At 42.9% G+C, this 16,143-nt stretch overlaps 1 protein-coding gene across 1 annotated transcript in view; it reads right to left on the reverse strand.

The window, feature by feature from the left end:
- Positions 1-16,143, reverse strand: part of ANO3 (anoctamin 3) — a 138,030-nt gene that overhangs the window by 99,152 nt on the left and 22,735 nt on the right. The window contains exon 4 of the mRNA XM_061610608.1: positions 3,422-3,553. Coding sequence (XP_061466592.1) covers positions 3,422-3,553 — 132 coding nt within the window. The remainder of the gene's footprint in view (positions 1-3,421; positions 3,554-16,143) is intronic.

Here is a 16,143-nt window from a genome sequence, read left to right on the forward strand (position 1 = left end):
ACATTGTCATGGGATCATGCTGTGTGAACCAGGTCATCCCCACAACCCCTGGGAAGTGTGGCAAAGTGGTTAGATAAAAAGACAGCTGCTCCCAATGCTTAGGCAACTCTGCTATCAGTCCCATGGTTACCTGCATGACTGCTCCTGAGGTTAGGGGCTGCGCATCAATGGTCTCTATGGATAGAGACATTTCAAGCATAATGATGGGGAAGTTGTGTTAGATCCAAGTCCATAAAGTTGCTGGATACCCCTGAGTCTACCATGGCCAGCACTTGGACACTCTGCCCTGAAGGTAGTCCAAGGTGGATCGGGAGATGGAGGTATGGCTTGGGTGGAATGCGCCCTTCATAAGATCCTTTGCTCACCAATGATCCTAGCTCTATGAGACCTGGGATTTGTAGTTTTTCTGCACTGTGGCTTTCTCCAGCTTGGATGGGCAGGCCTTTGCTAGATGGCCCACCTTCCTTCTCCTTCTCCTCTGCCAGTCATGGCTGCACCCCTCTGATCTGCACTGGCCCCTCTCCCGACTGAGCTAGGGTTCCCACATTGGGACTGAAGCATGTGGGGGGAGTGGTATGGGAGGTAATGATCAAGCTGAAGAAGCCCCGCATCCTAAGTGATGACTTTCAAGCCAGCTATCAATCTGTAGGTATAGCTGGATGAATTCTGATAAGGTGTCAGGAGCTTGGGTTCTTGCCAATTTATCCAGTATCTCATTGTCAAGCCCCTTTTGGTATTGGTACATCTGGGCTGATTCCTTTCAATCCAGTTCCTGCACCAACATTCAAAATGTGTTAGTATGAGTGCCAACTGAGTTCTTGCCCTGACACAGGTTTCTCAGTTGGTGGGCTACAGGTATAGGGTCTCAGAAGATCTTGGCCTTGGCAGCAATGAAGTTGACATATTGTCCCAACACAGGGTCATTCCAAAGCAATAGGAGGGTAGACCACTGGGCTGGCTCACCCTCCAGTAAGCTGATCATGAAGTCCACTTTCAGTGAATCATTTGGAAAGTCAACCTTTCGCACTCTGATGTACAACTCACACTGTGTGATGAATGTAGTGAACTCTTCTCTTTTCCTGCTGTAACAGAGTGGCAACCCTACAGGCATCTTGGTGTGAGGCACAGGCACTGGCAGGGCTGGTGCCACCCCCTGTTGCAAGACATTCACATTGGTTCCAAGCTGGGTCAGCCAAAGCTGCAGGTTCTGGTTCTCCAGTCATAGAGCCTGGGTTCCATTTTGAAGGGTCTGCATCTCAGCGCATAATTCCTGAAGCTAAGCTAGCACAGTTTCTAGGGCATTCTGCATACCCTCCTCCATCCCGCTGCTTGCTTCCATCTCACTCATGGGGTCATCGCATACAGGAGGTAGTGGCTGTGACAATCTGTCCTGCCCAAAACCAATGAAGACAAATTTGGATGCAGAGGCAAGTTTTTCTTTAGTAGCTTTAATGGATAAAGTAAGTTTGGAGTGCTTCATGAATCAGCTTTCAGACTACATAGGTTTCAGTCTCATAACTAGAAGATGCAAGGAGTATGACTAAACTGCACTAAGACATTGTCGCAGCAACTAGACATGCCCCCTCACCAACCTTAAGTAAGAATGGGTGGGCACCCTACTTGTGTGGCCTGCGAGTCACTATGGGTAGTGTGTGTGCAAATGAGCACTGCTCCTCAGAGGGATAGTGAGAGCCTGCTGGGATTGCTGACACAAGTACCTGCGGGTCCAGGGTGAGGGTGGCCAGGTCAACTCAGAAAAGTCCTCCTCAACAAGAGGGGGAGGGCTATATGGCAGTGAAGATGGAGTGGGCAGAGGAAGAGGGTGAGAGATGGGCAGAGAATCCTCCTCTTGGCAGGGATGGGCTTCCTGGCTGGTAACAGGATCCACAGGGGCAGAGCTGTAACTGTCCACAGCACGGAAGCTCTCAAGCTCCTGTGCACCTGAAGACATGTCACTGGTGTCTTCTTCCCATACAAAGTCCAGCTCCTCCTCAATGCCACCACCCCAAACTCTTCCTGCGGGGCTCATTACGCTACAGCTATTGGGCGGTATAGAAATATAATAAATAAATAAATAAATAAATAAATTACAGTTACCTAACTTGAAGCAACAGCTATATGTTTGTTGTTGCTGTTGTTGCAAAATTTGATGCTGCACTGAGCCATCAAATCAAAGCATTAAGTTATGTTTACTTCTTTTTTATGCTATAAGGCAAGCTACAAAGGCTGAAAGCTTAAGCAGATATTTTGAGAGACCAGATGCTGCTAGCGCTCCATGTTTCTTCCCCGTCTTTGTTGTTATATTTCATTAATCACAATGCAAATTGTGATGTCATTGTGTGGTACATTGTCTCACCCTACTTCACAGTGCTGTCTGCCAGCCACAGAAGTATGGTAATTCATAGCGCAATGGTGTTATGAAATATTTTTCTGTGTGTTTCATGAAGAATATAGGGTTAGGATTCCATATTGTCAATTATGTATTTTCCATCCCATGATTTTTGAAAAATTAATTGCAATGTGGTCAGAACCTAAGCTTAGGCTGCAATCTTATACTTGCTTACCTGGTAGTAAAGCCCATTGAACAAATTGGGACTTACTTCTGAGCAGACATGTATTGCTCTGTTAATATGTTTCCAAAGAAGGCCACAGATTGATAGCTTTATAAATTTAATTGTTCAGCTTGCAGTTCTCTCCAGTTAGATAAATATCGAATACTGAAGAGCAAATCCATGAGTGCCAGGTGACCTCAAAAGCTCATAGATATTGTGGGTGATGGTCCCAGTTAAACTGTGAACAACTAAAAGTCTGAAACATTTTAATTTCTGCAAGCCATGTAATTTAGGTAGTGTTTGAGCTAGTTCTGAGAGAATGGCCTCATTGGAATTAACATCCAAAACTTTATGTATACAAAGCACTAGGGAATATTATGCTGACCATGCACTCTGTTAATGTTCGGTTAGATAGCACTGCACCAGTAAGATTCCTCTCTTGAGTCACTAAAATCATAAAGATGAAATTTATGGTTTTAATTGGAAACATTCAATATGCGATTCTGCTTTATGAAACAAAAATATAGCACTCATAATCCTGCCCCCTAGGATTTTAAAGTAGTTCAAAATTTGGAAACTTTTCAAATTTAGTATTGTTGCTTCTGACATTTTGCAATATTATTCTTGAAAAAGAAACCAACCTAATGAGTAGAACTAATGTCTGACCCTATGTTACCGAAGACCCATTACTAGGAGATATCCTGGAATATAGATCCCACTGCTAGACAACAGAATGTTTAGAATATAATTTCTATTCAGTTTTGACATCAGTCATCTGTTAATGATGATTGTTGTTATGTCACCTGCTGAGGAAAAATGAAATATTAAGGTGAATGTCTTGTGAATATATATTTAGGTCCACCACTTACTGATGTATGCGTGCTCGACTGAAGGGTGCTGTGTAGCAATCTGTTTCTTCCAGGTCAGGAAGTGCTTCTTTGTCAAGTTTCATGGGATTTCTAGGCAACCAGCTTTTCAGTTCCCTCATATTCCTCTGTAAACTGGAACATTTGGACATCATTTATTTCTCTCCTGCATGCATCTTGCCTGTATCTTTAACTATATACAATACTATCAAGTGAGGGAGGATTGTACTAGACAGGAAAACAGCAAGGGAAATTCATATACTCTAAATTGCCACCACACCAAAGAAGACTCGGGACACAGCTATGGTATAATGTTATATTTATTAAAATATAACAAATATTAAGTCAAAATCCAATTCAATCAAATTAATCCAATTTAACTCCTTCGGGCAGGTGAGGTGCAGACTAACTAGTAGGGAATACTCCCTCAATCTTAAAATAGGTCAGTCACATTGGACTGTAACTCCCCACCAAAGATGTGGGAAAAGTCATCCCTCCTTGCTATTAGAGTCAGTTATGTGGTTCCAACTTCCACATCCTGGCCCCACCGTACAGGCGTTCATCATGATGTGCAAGCCGGTCCCACTAGGACACTCCCCAGATCTTCACCAGACATTAAACACTGATGGTTCCCTAGGGAGTGCCCTTAACCAAAATGCCTCAGCCTCCTTACTTTTTCCTCAAATACCTCACCTGCCCGAATTCCACGCCAGCCAAAGCAGAACAACCCAAACCACTCCCAGAAAGCCAATCAAATCAAACCAAGCAGTATGGAGTAGGCGAAACCAAAGGAATTCTGAAAACAGGATCCCCCCCCCCAAAATTCCTACTCAGCCCCACTGGCGACTAGCAAAGCCCATACTGACAAGAGACGGAGGGCGGGTGCCGCAAGGCAAAAAAGGCAGGTCTTCCAGGGAGGAGCGGTCTTATATATCCGCTGATCCCTGCCTCATAATTGGCCCTAAAAATACCATCTGACCCCCTTTCCTTTCTTCGCGAACCTTCCCGAGCCTTCTATTAATTATGGGTGGCAGCAAACACGCCCCCTCAAAGCAGGAACTCCATTGTTCTCATTTTGAAAAGCTGAGGAAAAAAATAGCTACACAGTCAAGAGATTAAAAAAGCATTAACTTCCACTTCCAACATTACTTCAGTTGGGGAAAAATGGAAGGAAATGCCCAACAGGAACAGATTTAGAGAAGAGGCAGAGAATCTGTGCCCATTCCCCAATGTTGTTTGACTCCAACTCCCTTCAGCTCTAGCAAACATAGCCACTAGTCAGAGATGATGGCAATATCCAGCAATATCTGAAGAGTCAGAGGTTCCTCACCTTGTATCTAGAGCTTCCCTCCCATAACGCATAGGTTGCCATTCAGTCTAAGGTGAAATATACAACAATGCCTAAAGAATATAATTGAGTTTTCATTACTATTCACTTCACTCCTTGCCAACCTGCATTAGTAAGCAACAAGTTGGGCCTGTAACAAAAAGGTGCACCAGCATAGTAACAGACTCATCTGCTTTTTACATTCTTTGGCTGCATTTGGTTTGTTAGTGATGTCTGTCTACAGGACAGGACTTTTGACTAGACCCTTAGTCTGATCTCCCTGCACTCTTATGTTACTTATTCATATTATTTCTAGACCAAGCATTCTTACATTGAGGGCCAAACTACAGCCTTCTTGAGGTGCCATGAAGAGAAAACACCAGTAGAATGAGGCTGTGGAGCTGCAACTTCAGCCCTGCCCTCATCAACCTGGAGCTTCATCTTGATTTTGAGCTGCTGCTTCTGACGTGGCGCTGCACTGTGTGCATTGACAGATGAAGTATCAGGAAACACATACTCAGATCAAAGTGCTGGATGCAATCATCCAGTACTGAAAACAATGTGCAGAGCCCCATTCTGAATGTAGGAGGGGGGGAAGGGATCCAAATCTATCAGGGGATGTATCCACAGATACCTGCTTCTGCACAGATATTGCCCTTACTCTGTTGGTATTTAATGCAGCAATGTTTGAGTCTGCTGTTCGCTTAAATTCCAGACAGTGTTTTTTAGCAGAATGCCTTATTTATAGGCTACAGTCTATACACACCAGTGCAACAAATAAAGAGGTTACACTTTGTTGTAATAATGGGCCATCATTCTTAATAAATTCCCTGGGAATAATGAAAAAGTTATTTCAAATAATGGGAAGTACACCATGAAGACACTGGGTAACGTTTCTGTTGAAACATAAAAGGAATGCTATCCTTCACAAAAATTCAATATCAGGTCCTGAAGGGGATCTTATTTGCACTCATAAGGGACACCCCATATCTCATTAAAATCAATTCCAGAACTGTCATAGATTTTAAAAGGCCACACTGTGCCCACAGATATTATTGCATTGCTTAAATTATTGCTCACTGCACTTATGCTTACTTGTGGGCTTTTTCATATAATGATTCAGGTTTGAATTAATGAATTTAGTTTAGCAAGAAGGCCATAACTTTTTTTTAACAGAAAAAAAACCACCCAAAACATACAATATGGCAGTGGTTGCAATTCAGAAAACATACAGGGCCCAGGTAACTGAAATGCGTAAATGGCCACCATAATATAGTATTAAATATTTAACAAAATTAACTCTTGTTTGTTTCCACTGCTGAATCCTTATAGGTTACAAACTTTCAATGTTTAATAAGAAATTTAATCTTCTGATTAACAGATACATTAGAAACCTTATACAGCAAACAAGCAAATAGATGTTCTTTAGGACATAATTAGTTGTCTTGAGCCTTTGTCAGTAAGGCTGGAATCTGAAGACCATTTACAATCAGAGTAACAGCACAATCCTAACCACATCTACTCAGAAGTAAGTCCTATTGAATTCAATGAATTCATCCGAGTACACAAGCATAGGGTTGCACTGTTAGGTAGCGCTTTTCAGTAGCCACAAACTTTTGCAACTTTAAGAAACCTTAATTTTTAGTAGGAGTGCCATTTTTAAATAAGAATTTTCTTAGTAGAGAGCTGATGAGAAATAAAATGTATTTGCAGTTTTATGGATTATATTATATAGTTTTATGATTATGCTTTATATAATATACATTATGTTCTACTAATGGGAAATAATAATGTAGACTAATGGGAATTGTTGTTGTTGTTGTTATTATTATTATTATTATGCTGTTCATTGAATAATGTCAGTGCAGAGCGGGGAATAAAGTAATAATGACAAACAGAAAAATATACAAAAAATTCAAAATCGTATAAACAAGTCCAATAAACAAACTAACAATACTGTTAGAAGGAAGGCAAACAAAACTACAGTAATGACAAAAAGTAAAATGTTCTCACAAAACAGGGCCTTCTACCTCAGCAGCAACTGTACATGCAGCATCCCAGTCTCAGCCTTCCCAACAGGAGACAGATGACAGGGTTGTTCCTCTAAACTGCAACTTCCTAAGCAGGAAAGTGATGGTCTGCCCAGGATATTTTACTGCCTGAAGTAAAGGGCAAGATATTGCCTCCCCCATTCCACACACAGAAGCTGACTGGACTGGCAGTTGAATCTTACTTCAACACTTCTGATGCGACAGCATCCTCCACCACACCTGAAGCAGCTGACCAAATTAGGGGCCCCTGGACAGTCCATGTGGAAATAGAATGGAATGCAGGGGAGGCTCAGGAGGAATATCTGGGGGTTATTGCCCCCTATTATCTGCCACCTGAAGTGGTTGCCTCATTTTGCCTAATGTTAGGGCTGGTCCTAACTGTGCCTTTACATTAGTGGGAATGGCACCCACAGCATTAGTTTAACGAGGGGAGGATGCCATTGGGAGCTCCAGTTGCATCTTCCCCAACAAGAAAAGGATACTGGAATTGTCTGAAACTGCCAACACTGCCTCCCCCTTCACCTCCCCAAAGGTTTGTTTCTTTGTACGTTGGCATATAAGTTGCATGTGGCTGCAGGCACTTCTTGAGTGTCTTCAAAGGATTTGCACACACTTGCACAAAGTCCATACAAATTTAATGATGCATGAGTTTGCACTGTATTATGAAGATTAGGGAGGAGGGAAATATTATTCAATTTGCATTCCTGCTGGGAGGAAGGGTGGGATATAAATCAAATAATAAATAAATAAATAATTTAAAGCCGAATCAAATTCACACTTTCCAAAAGAATATGAGACCCAAAACACAGCCATCCTTCAAAATTTGCGCTTAACTGCATCACAAAATTCAGATCTCCAACCAACCATTTATTAGGGGAACATGTACATAAAAATGAATATATTAATTAAAATAACATATAAAAATGCATATTAGGATAAACTGCAAAAATGTGTACATTCCTCAAAACTGCATACAAAATGTGTTTCTCAGGAGAAATTTGCACTAAAATGCTAAAAAAAATTCATGAGAATTTTTTTGAATTAATAGCATCATAGAATAGTAAAGTTGCAAGGGGCCTATAAGGCCACTGAGTCCAACCCCCTGCTCCATATAGGAATTTAACTTAAGGCATACCAAACAGGTAGCTGTCCAGTGTTGGAAAACCCACCACCTCCCTAGGTAATTGGTTCCATTGTCATACCGCTCCAACAGTTAGGAAGTTTTTCCTGATGTTCATACAAAATCTGGTTTCCTGTAACTTGAACCCATTGTTCCGTGTCCTGCGCTCTGAGATAAGCAAGAAGAGGTCCTAGCCGTCCTCTGGGTGACAACCTTTCAAGTACTTGAAGAAGGCTATCATATCTCTGCTCAATCTTCTCTTCCCTAAACATGCCAGTCCTTTCAGTCTCTCCTCAGAGGGCTTTGTTTCCAGTCCCCTCATCATCCTTGTTGCCTTCCTCTGAACCTGTTCCAGTTTCTCAGCGTCTTTCTTAAAGTGTGATATCCAGAACTGGATGCAATACTCAAGATGAGGCCTAACCAGTGCCAAACAGAGGGGAACTAGTACTTCACATGGTTGGGAAACTATACTTCTCTTAATGCAGCTTAAAACAGCATTTGCCTTTTTTGCAGCCACACTGCACTGTTGGCTCATATTCAGCTTGTAGTCAACAACAATTTCAAGATCCTTTTCGCATGTAGTATTGCTGAGCCAAGTATCCTCTACCTTATAACTGTGCATTTGGTTTCTTTTTTCTAGGTGCAGAAATTTGCACATCCCTGTTAAATTTCATCCTGTGGTTTTTAGCCCAATGCTCCAGCCTATCAAGATCACTTTGAATTTTGTTTCTGTTCTCCTGAGTATTAGCTATCCCTCCTAATTTTGTATCATCTGCAAATTCGATAAGCATTCCCTATATCTCCTCATCCAAGTCATTACTAAAAATGTTGAAGAGCGCTGGGCCTAGGACCAAGCCTTGCAGTACCCCATTCATTACTTCCTCCCAATTTGAGAAGGAACCATCTATAAGCACTTTTTGAGTACAATTCTGTAGCCAACTGTGGATCCACCTGATAGTTGTTCCATCTAGCCAATATTTAGCTAACTTGCCAATCAGAACATCATGGGGCACTTCGTCAAAAGCTTTGCTGAAATTGAGATATGTTATGACCACAGCATTTCTACAGTCTATCAGGGAGATTACCTGAACAAAAAATGAGATTAATTAATTAGATTTGTTCTTGATAAATCCATGTTGGCTTCTAGTAATCACTGCATTGCTTTAACCACTTTATAATCTGCTCCAGAATTTTCCCAGAGATCAATGTCAGGCTGACTGGTCTGTAGTTTCCAGATTCCTCCTTTTAGAAGATGGGGACAACTTTAGCCCTCCTCCAGTCATCCGGCACTTCACCCATCCTCCATGATTTTGCAAATAATAATAGAGAGTCCTTGAGTTTCCTTCCCAGAGGTTCAAAACCTGCTGTGATGTCTTTGTAGCTCCACTTGGCATTTACATCTCCCTCCCTTATAGGATTCAGTTTACAGCCCTCCAGATGAAATTCTCCATGCTGTGGCCAAACACACTCTTCCCAGTCTTTCCAGGAAGTGTATCCCATGGTCCCAGAATTCAAATCTCTCTGACACCTTCATAGCCAGTCATTCACCCAGAGTATTTTTTGTTTCCTTTCTGCTCCTCTTCTAAGTACTAGAAGGATGGATGAGAAAACTATCTGGGCTCCACTTGGCAGTATCATTTGTTCCCAAATGGATGAGCAGAAAGAGATACAAGTCAGTGGGTTTTATGAGTGATGGCAACTCTTATGTCATATCTAATCCATCCTTCAGGGAGACAGCATACCTGGCAAGTCCATGGGCCTTCTTGGCATACTTGGATTTCAATCCCATGTAGTAGGGAGATGACTACTACTACTACTACTACTACTACTACTACTACTACTACCACTACTCTTGTTGTGAGGCATGGTTTCATTGTCTCTGCTTGACTGAGCTCCAGCCTCTTGCTTGCAGTCACATGGGATCTCATATAATTGTTCCTCAGCAGTGCCTGAAATTGGTTCTGTAGTTCCACTGGTGCAGGATGTCTTCTGCTCCTGTCACCCTTTTCCACGGAGTTGTGTCTACTTTGTTATTCCTCTTATCAATACTTTTCTCTTCTGCTTCAACATGCTGTTGTTCTTCCACTTCTTGTACTTCTCTTTGCTGTTGTTGTTCCAGTATTCTAAGAATTCTTCATTTTCTTCATACTTGTGAGTGTGGCCACCTGCCACTCCAGGCATCTCATTTTTTCTTCCAAAGCACCACCAGCTTGCACTTGTTGCACATGTATGCCATATTGTTCTCAGGCAAGAAAAAAAAAACATTGCACACACCTTGTAGATCACCACCACTGGAGTGTTCTTTCTGTCCATAATCACTATTACCTTTTGCTTCTTTTTTTTCCTACTTGTTTTCTTCAGTCACCAGTTATGAGAACATACCCCTTCCTCTCAATTGCTGCAGAAATGTGAAGAACTGAGTTTAAGATTGAAAAAGTGAGAAACTGAGAAACTGAGAGAACAGAAATGGACAGATCCTTCCATCCCTAGGATACAGGGCAAAGAAGCAGATGCAGAGCATTATACGCATGCTTCTTCAGATCATGGGCTATATTCTCAAGTATCGTAAATCAATAGCAATGCAAATGAAACAGCACATATTAAATTAATTAACAAACAAGGGCGATTAGTTTTTTCAGTAAACAATAAGATAACCTAATGTTAATATTTCCCTAAAATTTAAATTTAAAAATTGTCATCAAAACCAATATTCGTTCTTCCCAGCTTCCACATGTGACTCGTAACATATTATTATCTTTGTTCCTTCCATTGCAAGATAAGTTAGAATCCCACAACCCCTCCCCCATGATCCAATCCTGTAAAGGAAAGCTATTTGGATAAATTTGCAGTGAAAACACATACTTTCTTTAAAAAATGAAGTTAACTTTTTAATAATTACATGCAAATGAGTACAAATGGACACAGGATGGGAAATGACTGCAGAATGTAAATGGATGAAATATGTTCCCAGGTGAGTTGTAACATTGGTCAAATGCATAGCAAGTATTAAAGGGTATTAATGCCAATTCAGTCACTTTTAAGCCACTTCTCATATTTGCATCTTAAAGTCATGGGTGCAATTTTTGGAAATAAGATCTGTGTTACATATGGAAATTTCAGATGAGGAGAGCAATATTCACAACTAACTTGAAGAGAAGACCTTTCTAAACTCATTTGCTAGAAATTTTGTCTCTAATCCAGTTGTAGGACTGAATTGTCATATTAAATCTGAACAAAAATGGCTAATGTGGATATGATTTAACAGCACATCCCTGGCTTTAAAATACAATGCAAGAGGTAGCACTCAATGCCTTTCTTTGAAGGCAGTTACCAGATTCATTTCTGTCCAATGAACAGCTGGTCACAGAAATAACCCTGACAGAAAAACAACCACAAACATATACAACTCTTTGCTGCCCCCAAGATGTCACAATGAAAGCCTGATTGCCCATACAGACTGATGTTGATAGATTATGGCCATTTTCCTAAAGTTGGTCATTCACACATACAGCAGCCGGTGACATCCTGCATGTGTGAATGGACCATAAAATACAAAACAGTACAGATAAGACCTTTCATATCATCTCACCCACCATGCTTTTCAGTGGAGTCATGTCCACATATTCACCACTTGTTCAAGGGCTGAACAACAAATTGATGAGATATTCACTAAAAAGCAAAAAAAACCTTGAAGTTTAAGAATGTTCCTCTAGCCAACAGATATTTCTATCAAACTTTAAAAAGCAGGGAAACTGGGCAGCTATAGTGAATGCACCAGGGGAGCAGGAGAACTGACCTCCTCTCTGAGATCTTGGACTGCCCTACAAATTTGTCAAAATGCAAACACAATTTGGGTTGGTCTTTCACAGTCCCATCCACTTCCTGTGTAGCTTGGAAGAATTGGGTAACATGTGCCTCTGAGCATATGGTGACTGGTGGCAACACCTGCCATCTCCAAAGATGAAGAATTACATTTTTGTATGTTTGTTGGTGTTCTTCTTACTTTGCTTCTTTTGTGTTACTACTGTTTCTACAATCAATCAATCAATCAATCAATCACAGTTTATTCGACCAAATGGTCAGCATAGAGACATAATAAAATCAAACCGTGTGGTACATGACAAATAAATATTATATGACACTTTAAGACAATTAAATAAAATATAAATTTAAGATAAATACAGAGATATCAAAACTATGCATTTCTAATTGACTTTCCTGTAGCTCGAGCATGAGTTTCAGCTGTATAGTGATATTCATCTCAAAAGGTTAGGATAGCATCAGTTTATCCAATTTAAGATTTATTGTATTGCACTATTTAAGTTAAAAAGACTTTTTACAGTATTGCACCTTAAATTTTGAGCAGCCACGGTGAACTTTGCTACTTGTGAAGTGATTTTTAGAGATGTATCACCTAGAAGATATTCCAGCCAGAAATATTCAGGTTCATGCGAGAAAGGGGTCAGTAAGGGAATAATTAGCTGTTGCCTTAAGGTCTTATAGAGAGAGCAATGAAGCAACACATGTGCATTGTTCTCAACTGCATCTTCACCGCAAAGACAGAAACGATCTTTGTAGGGTGTTTTAGTAAATCTGCCCTCCACAACAGCAGAAGGTAAAGCATCCAATCGGATCTGTGTGAAGGCTTTTTGATATTTGGGGATTCCTAGGTTCAGTAAATACGGCATTGGAGTAAAAAAATTGGGATGATGCCTTTGTTTTTTAATTGGCATTAATTGCTGTTGGTAATCTATATCTTTCAGATGCTGTCGTATGTTCGCTAAAGCTGTTTCAGGGCCCAAAAGAGAGACAAGTTGAGGAGAAAGCCCTATCTTTAAAAGTTTGCCTGTCACTAAACCAACCCAAGCAGAGTGAAAGTTATCTTTTAAAATGTCGGGAGCAAGTCCAATGGGATTGAAAGTGAGTTTTAGCCAGGTATTAATCCTTAGCAGCCATATCTTGGCCTCTACTGACTGGACTCCAGCTTCCAGTCTAAGAATTTTATTAGGTATACATGGAGGAATTGCCATAATAGATCTTTAAAAAATGGTTTGAATTGCTTCAAACTCACTAAATTTCAAATTCTTGTTAACTTGGGAGCCAAAAGTCAACTGCAATATAATTTTGGCATTAAAGATTTTGATAGCTGGCAGAAAAGCTTGCCCCCCTTTAGAATGGTAATAATAAATAATAATAATAAATTTTATTTCTGAGTCGCCTATCTGGCTGAATCAACAGCCACTCTAGGCGACGTACAATTTCATCAATAAATACAATAAAACCACAAGAATCATAATAATAATTAATAATATCAGTATTAAAACTAAACCACCCCAGAGGTCCCGTAGGCCTGCCTGAACAGCCAGGTTTTCAAGGCCCGGCGGAAACCTATCAGGGAAGGGGCATGGCGAAGATCGAAAGGAAGGGAATTCCAGATGGTGGGGGCCACAGTCAAAAATGTCCTCTCTCTGGTCCGCACCAGCCTCACTGTCCTAACTGGTGGGACCGAGAGAAGGTCTTGCGCAGCTGATCTCATCAGGTGGCATAATTGGTGATGCTGGAGGCGCTCCTTCAGATAAACTGGGCCGAAACCATATAGGGCTTTAAAGGTCAATACCTACACCTTGAATTGGGTCCGGTAAACAACTGGTAGCCAGTGTAGATCTATCAACACCGGAGTGATATGATCACGGCGGCGGCTGTTCTTAATCAAACGTGCCGCCGCATTCTGTATCAATTGCAATTTCCGGACCATTTTCAAGGGTAACCCCACATAGAGCGCATTACAGTAGTCTAGGTGACAGAAGACCAGGGCCTGTATTACCCCTGGGAGCAGATGGGCAGGCAGGTAGGGTTGCAACCTCCTAATCAGATGTAATTGATACCAAGCTGCCCGGCTCACTGCCAAGACCTGAGCCTCCATGGACAGCTGGGAGTCAAGAATGACCTCGAGGCTGCGGACCTGGTCTTTTAGGGGCAATCTTACCCCATTGAACACCAGGTCTATATCCCCCAGCCTGCCCCTGTCTCCTACAAGCAACACCTCGGTCTTGTCGGGATTTAGTTTCAGCCTATTCCTTCCCATCCATTCACTTACGGATTCCAGGCACTTGGAGATGGTATCCACAGCCAACTCTGGTGAGGACTTAAACGAGAGATAGAGCTGGGTGTCATCCGCATATTGGTGGCACCACAGCCCAAATCTCCTGATGATGGCCCCCAGCGGCTTTCCATAGATGTTGAATAACATGGGGGAGAGGATAGAACCCTGTGGCACTCCACAATTGAGAGGCCAAGGGTCTGAAACCTCCTCCCCCAATGCCACCCTTTGATGCCTGTCTGAGAGATAGGAACGGAGCCACCGTAAAACAGTGCCCCCTATTCCTAATCCCTCCAGGCGTTCTAAAAGGATACCGTGGTCAACGGTATCAAAAGCCGCTGAGAGATCCAGGAGGACGAGGAAGGTGAATTCTCCCCTATCCAGCGCCCTCCTTATATCATCCACCAGAGTGACCAAGGCTGTTTCAGTTCCATGTCCAGTCCTGAAGCCCGATTGGAATGGATCCAGATAATCTGTCTCCTCCAAGTGTGTTTATAAGTGTTTGGCCACCACTCTCTCAATCACCTTGCCCAGAAATGGTAAATTAGAGACTGGGCAGAAGTTATTTAACTCTTGGGGATCCAAGGAGGACTTTTTTAAGATGGGCTTTATAACTGCCTCCTTGAGGGCTAATGGTAGTGCACCCTCTTCCAAGGATGCATTTATCATTGCCTTGATCCCTTCACCCAGTCTCTCTTTGCAGCTCATAATGAGCCACGAGGGGCAAGGATCCAGTAGACAGGTGGTTGGCTTCACAGTAGAGAGCACCTTGTTCACTTCCTCAGAGGGAAGAGGCTGAAACCGATCCCACCGGACCGGAATGCAACTGGCCGGCTCTGGCTCACTTCCTGTATCCACGGCATACGGAATCAAGCTCTTCAGGCGCTCGATTTTATCGGCAAAGTGTTGAGCAACCGTGTCACAGGAAGCTTTAGACTGCTCCATGGGTTCCTGAACAACTGGACCGACCAGATTCCGGACCACTTGGAACAACCTCCTGGGACAGCACTCTGCGGACGCAATAGAGGCAGCAAAGAATTCCTTCTTTGTTGCCTTTGTTGCCACCTGGTAGGCGGCTATTGCTGCTCTAACCAGTGTCCGATCATCTTCAGAGCAAGATTTCCGCCACCGGTGCTCTAGTCGTCTCACCTCCTGTCTCAGACCCCGGAGGCATGGTGTATACCAGGGTGCTATCTGAGCTCTATTCAGGGGGAGAGGACGTTTCAGAGCCACCCGGTCTATTGCCCTAGTGATCTCCCTATTCCACTCTGTCACCAGGGTTTCGACCGGGTGGCCTTCAGCTGGCTCCAAATCTCCCAGCGCATTCAGGAATCCTTTTGGATCCATCAGGCGTCTGGGGCGGACCATCTTAATAGGTCCTTGTCCCCTGAGGAGGGAGTGTGGCATTGAGAGGTCCATATTTACCAGGTAGTGATCTGACCATGACACAGGGTTAAAAGAAACAGCCCCCATTCTCAGAGCACTTCCCGCCCCTCCTGAGACAAACACAAAGTCAAGAGCATGACCGGCTACATGGGTGGGCCCTATATTACTAAGGTGCAGTTCCCAGGAAGTCATGGTTTCCATGAAATCCCGAGGGGCTCCAGTGAGGACGGTCTCGGCATGCACGTTGAAGTCCCCCAGAACCAGCAGGTTGGGGGAGAGCACTCGTACACCCGAGACCACCTCAAGCACCTCGGTCAGGGAGTCTGCTGTGTTGCGGGGACGGCGGTACACAAGTAGAATCCCTAAACTGCCCTTTGGGCCCAACCTCCAGTACATGCAGTCAACAAACTTGGTCTCATGGAGAGGGGGCCTGGCAAAAACCAAGGACCCTCGATAGATGACTGCCACACCCCCTCCCCGCCTACCAACCCTCGGCTGCTGTGTGTATTGGAAACCGGCCGGGCACATGGCCTCCAGCATAGGAGCTGAGGCCTCGTCCAGCCAGGTCTCTGTAATACACACAAGGTCTGCGTTCTCATCCAAGATCATATCATGGATGAGCGTTGTTTTCTGCACCACAGACCTGGAGTTGCACAACAGCAGTCTAAGGTTGGATGGAGTCCTGCCTCCCCCAGTCGTCTTCTGGTTATGTACAGGCCCGGAACAGGGGATGGATATTAT

Source organism: Rhineura floridana, chromosome 2 (genome assembly GCF_030035675.1).
Source record: "Rhineura floridana isolate rRhiFlo1 chromosome 2, rRhiFlo1.hap2, whole genome shotgun sequence".
Taxonomy (NCBI): domain Eukaryota; kingdom Metazoa; phylum Chordata; class Lepidosauria; order Squamata; family Rhineuridae; genus Rhineura; species Rhineura floridana.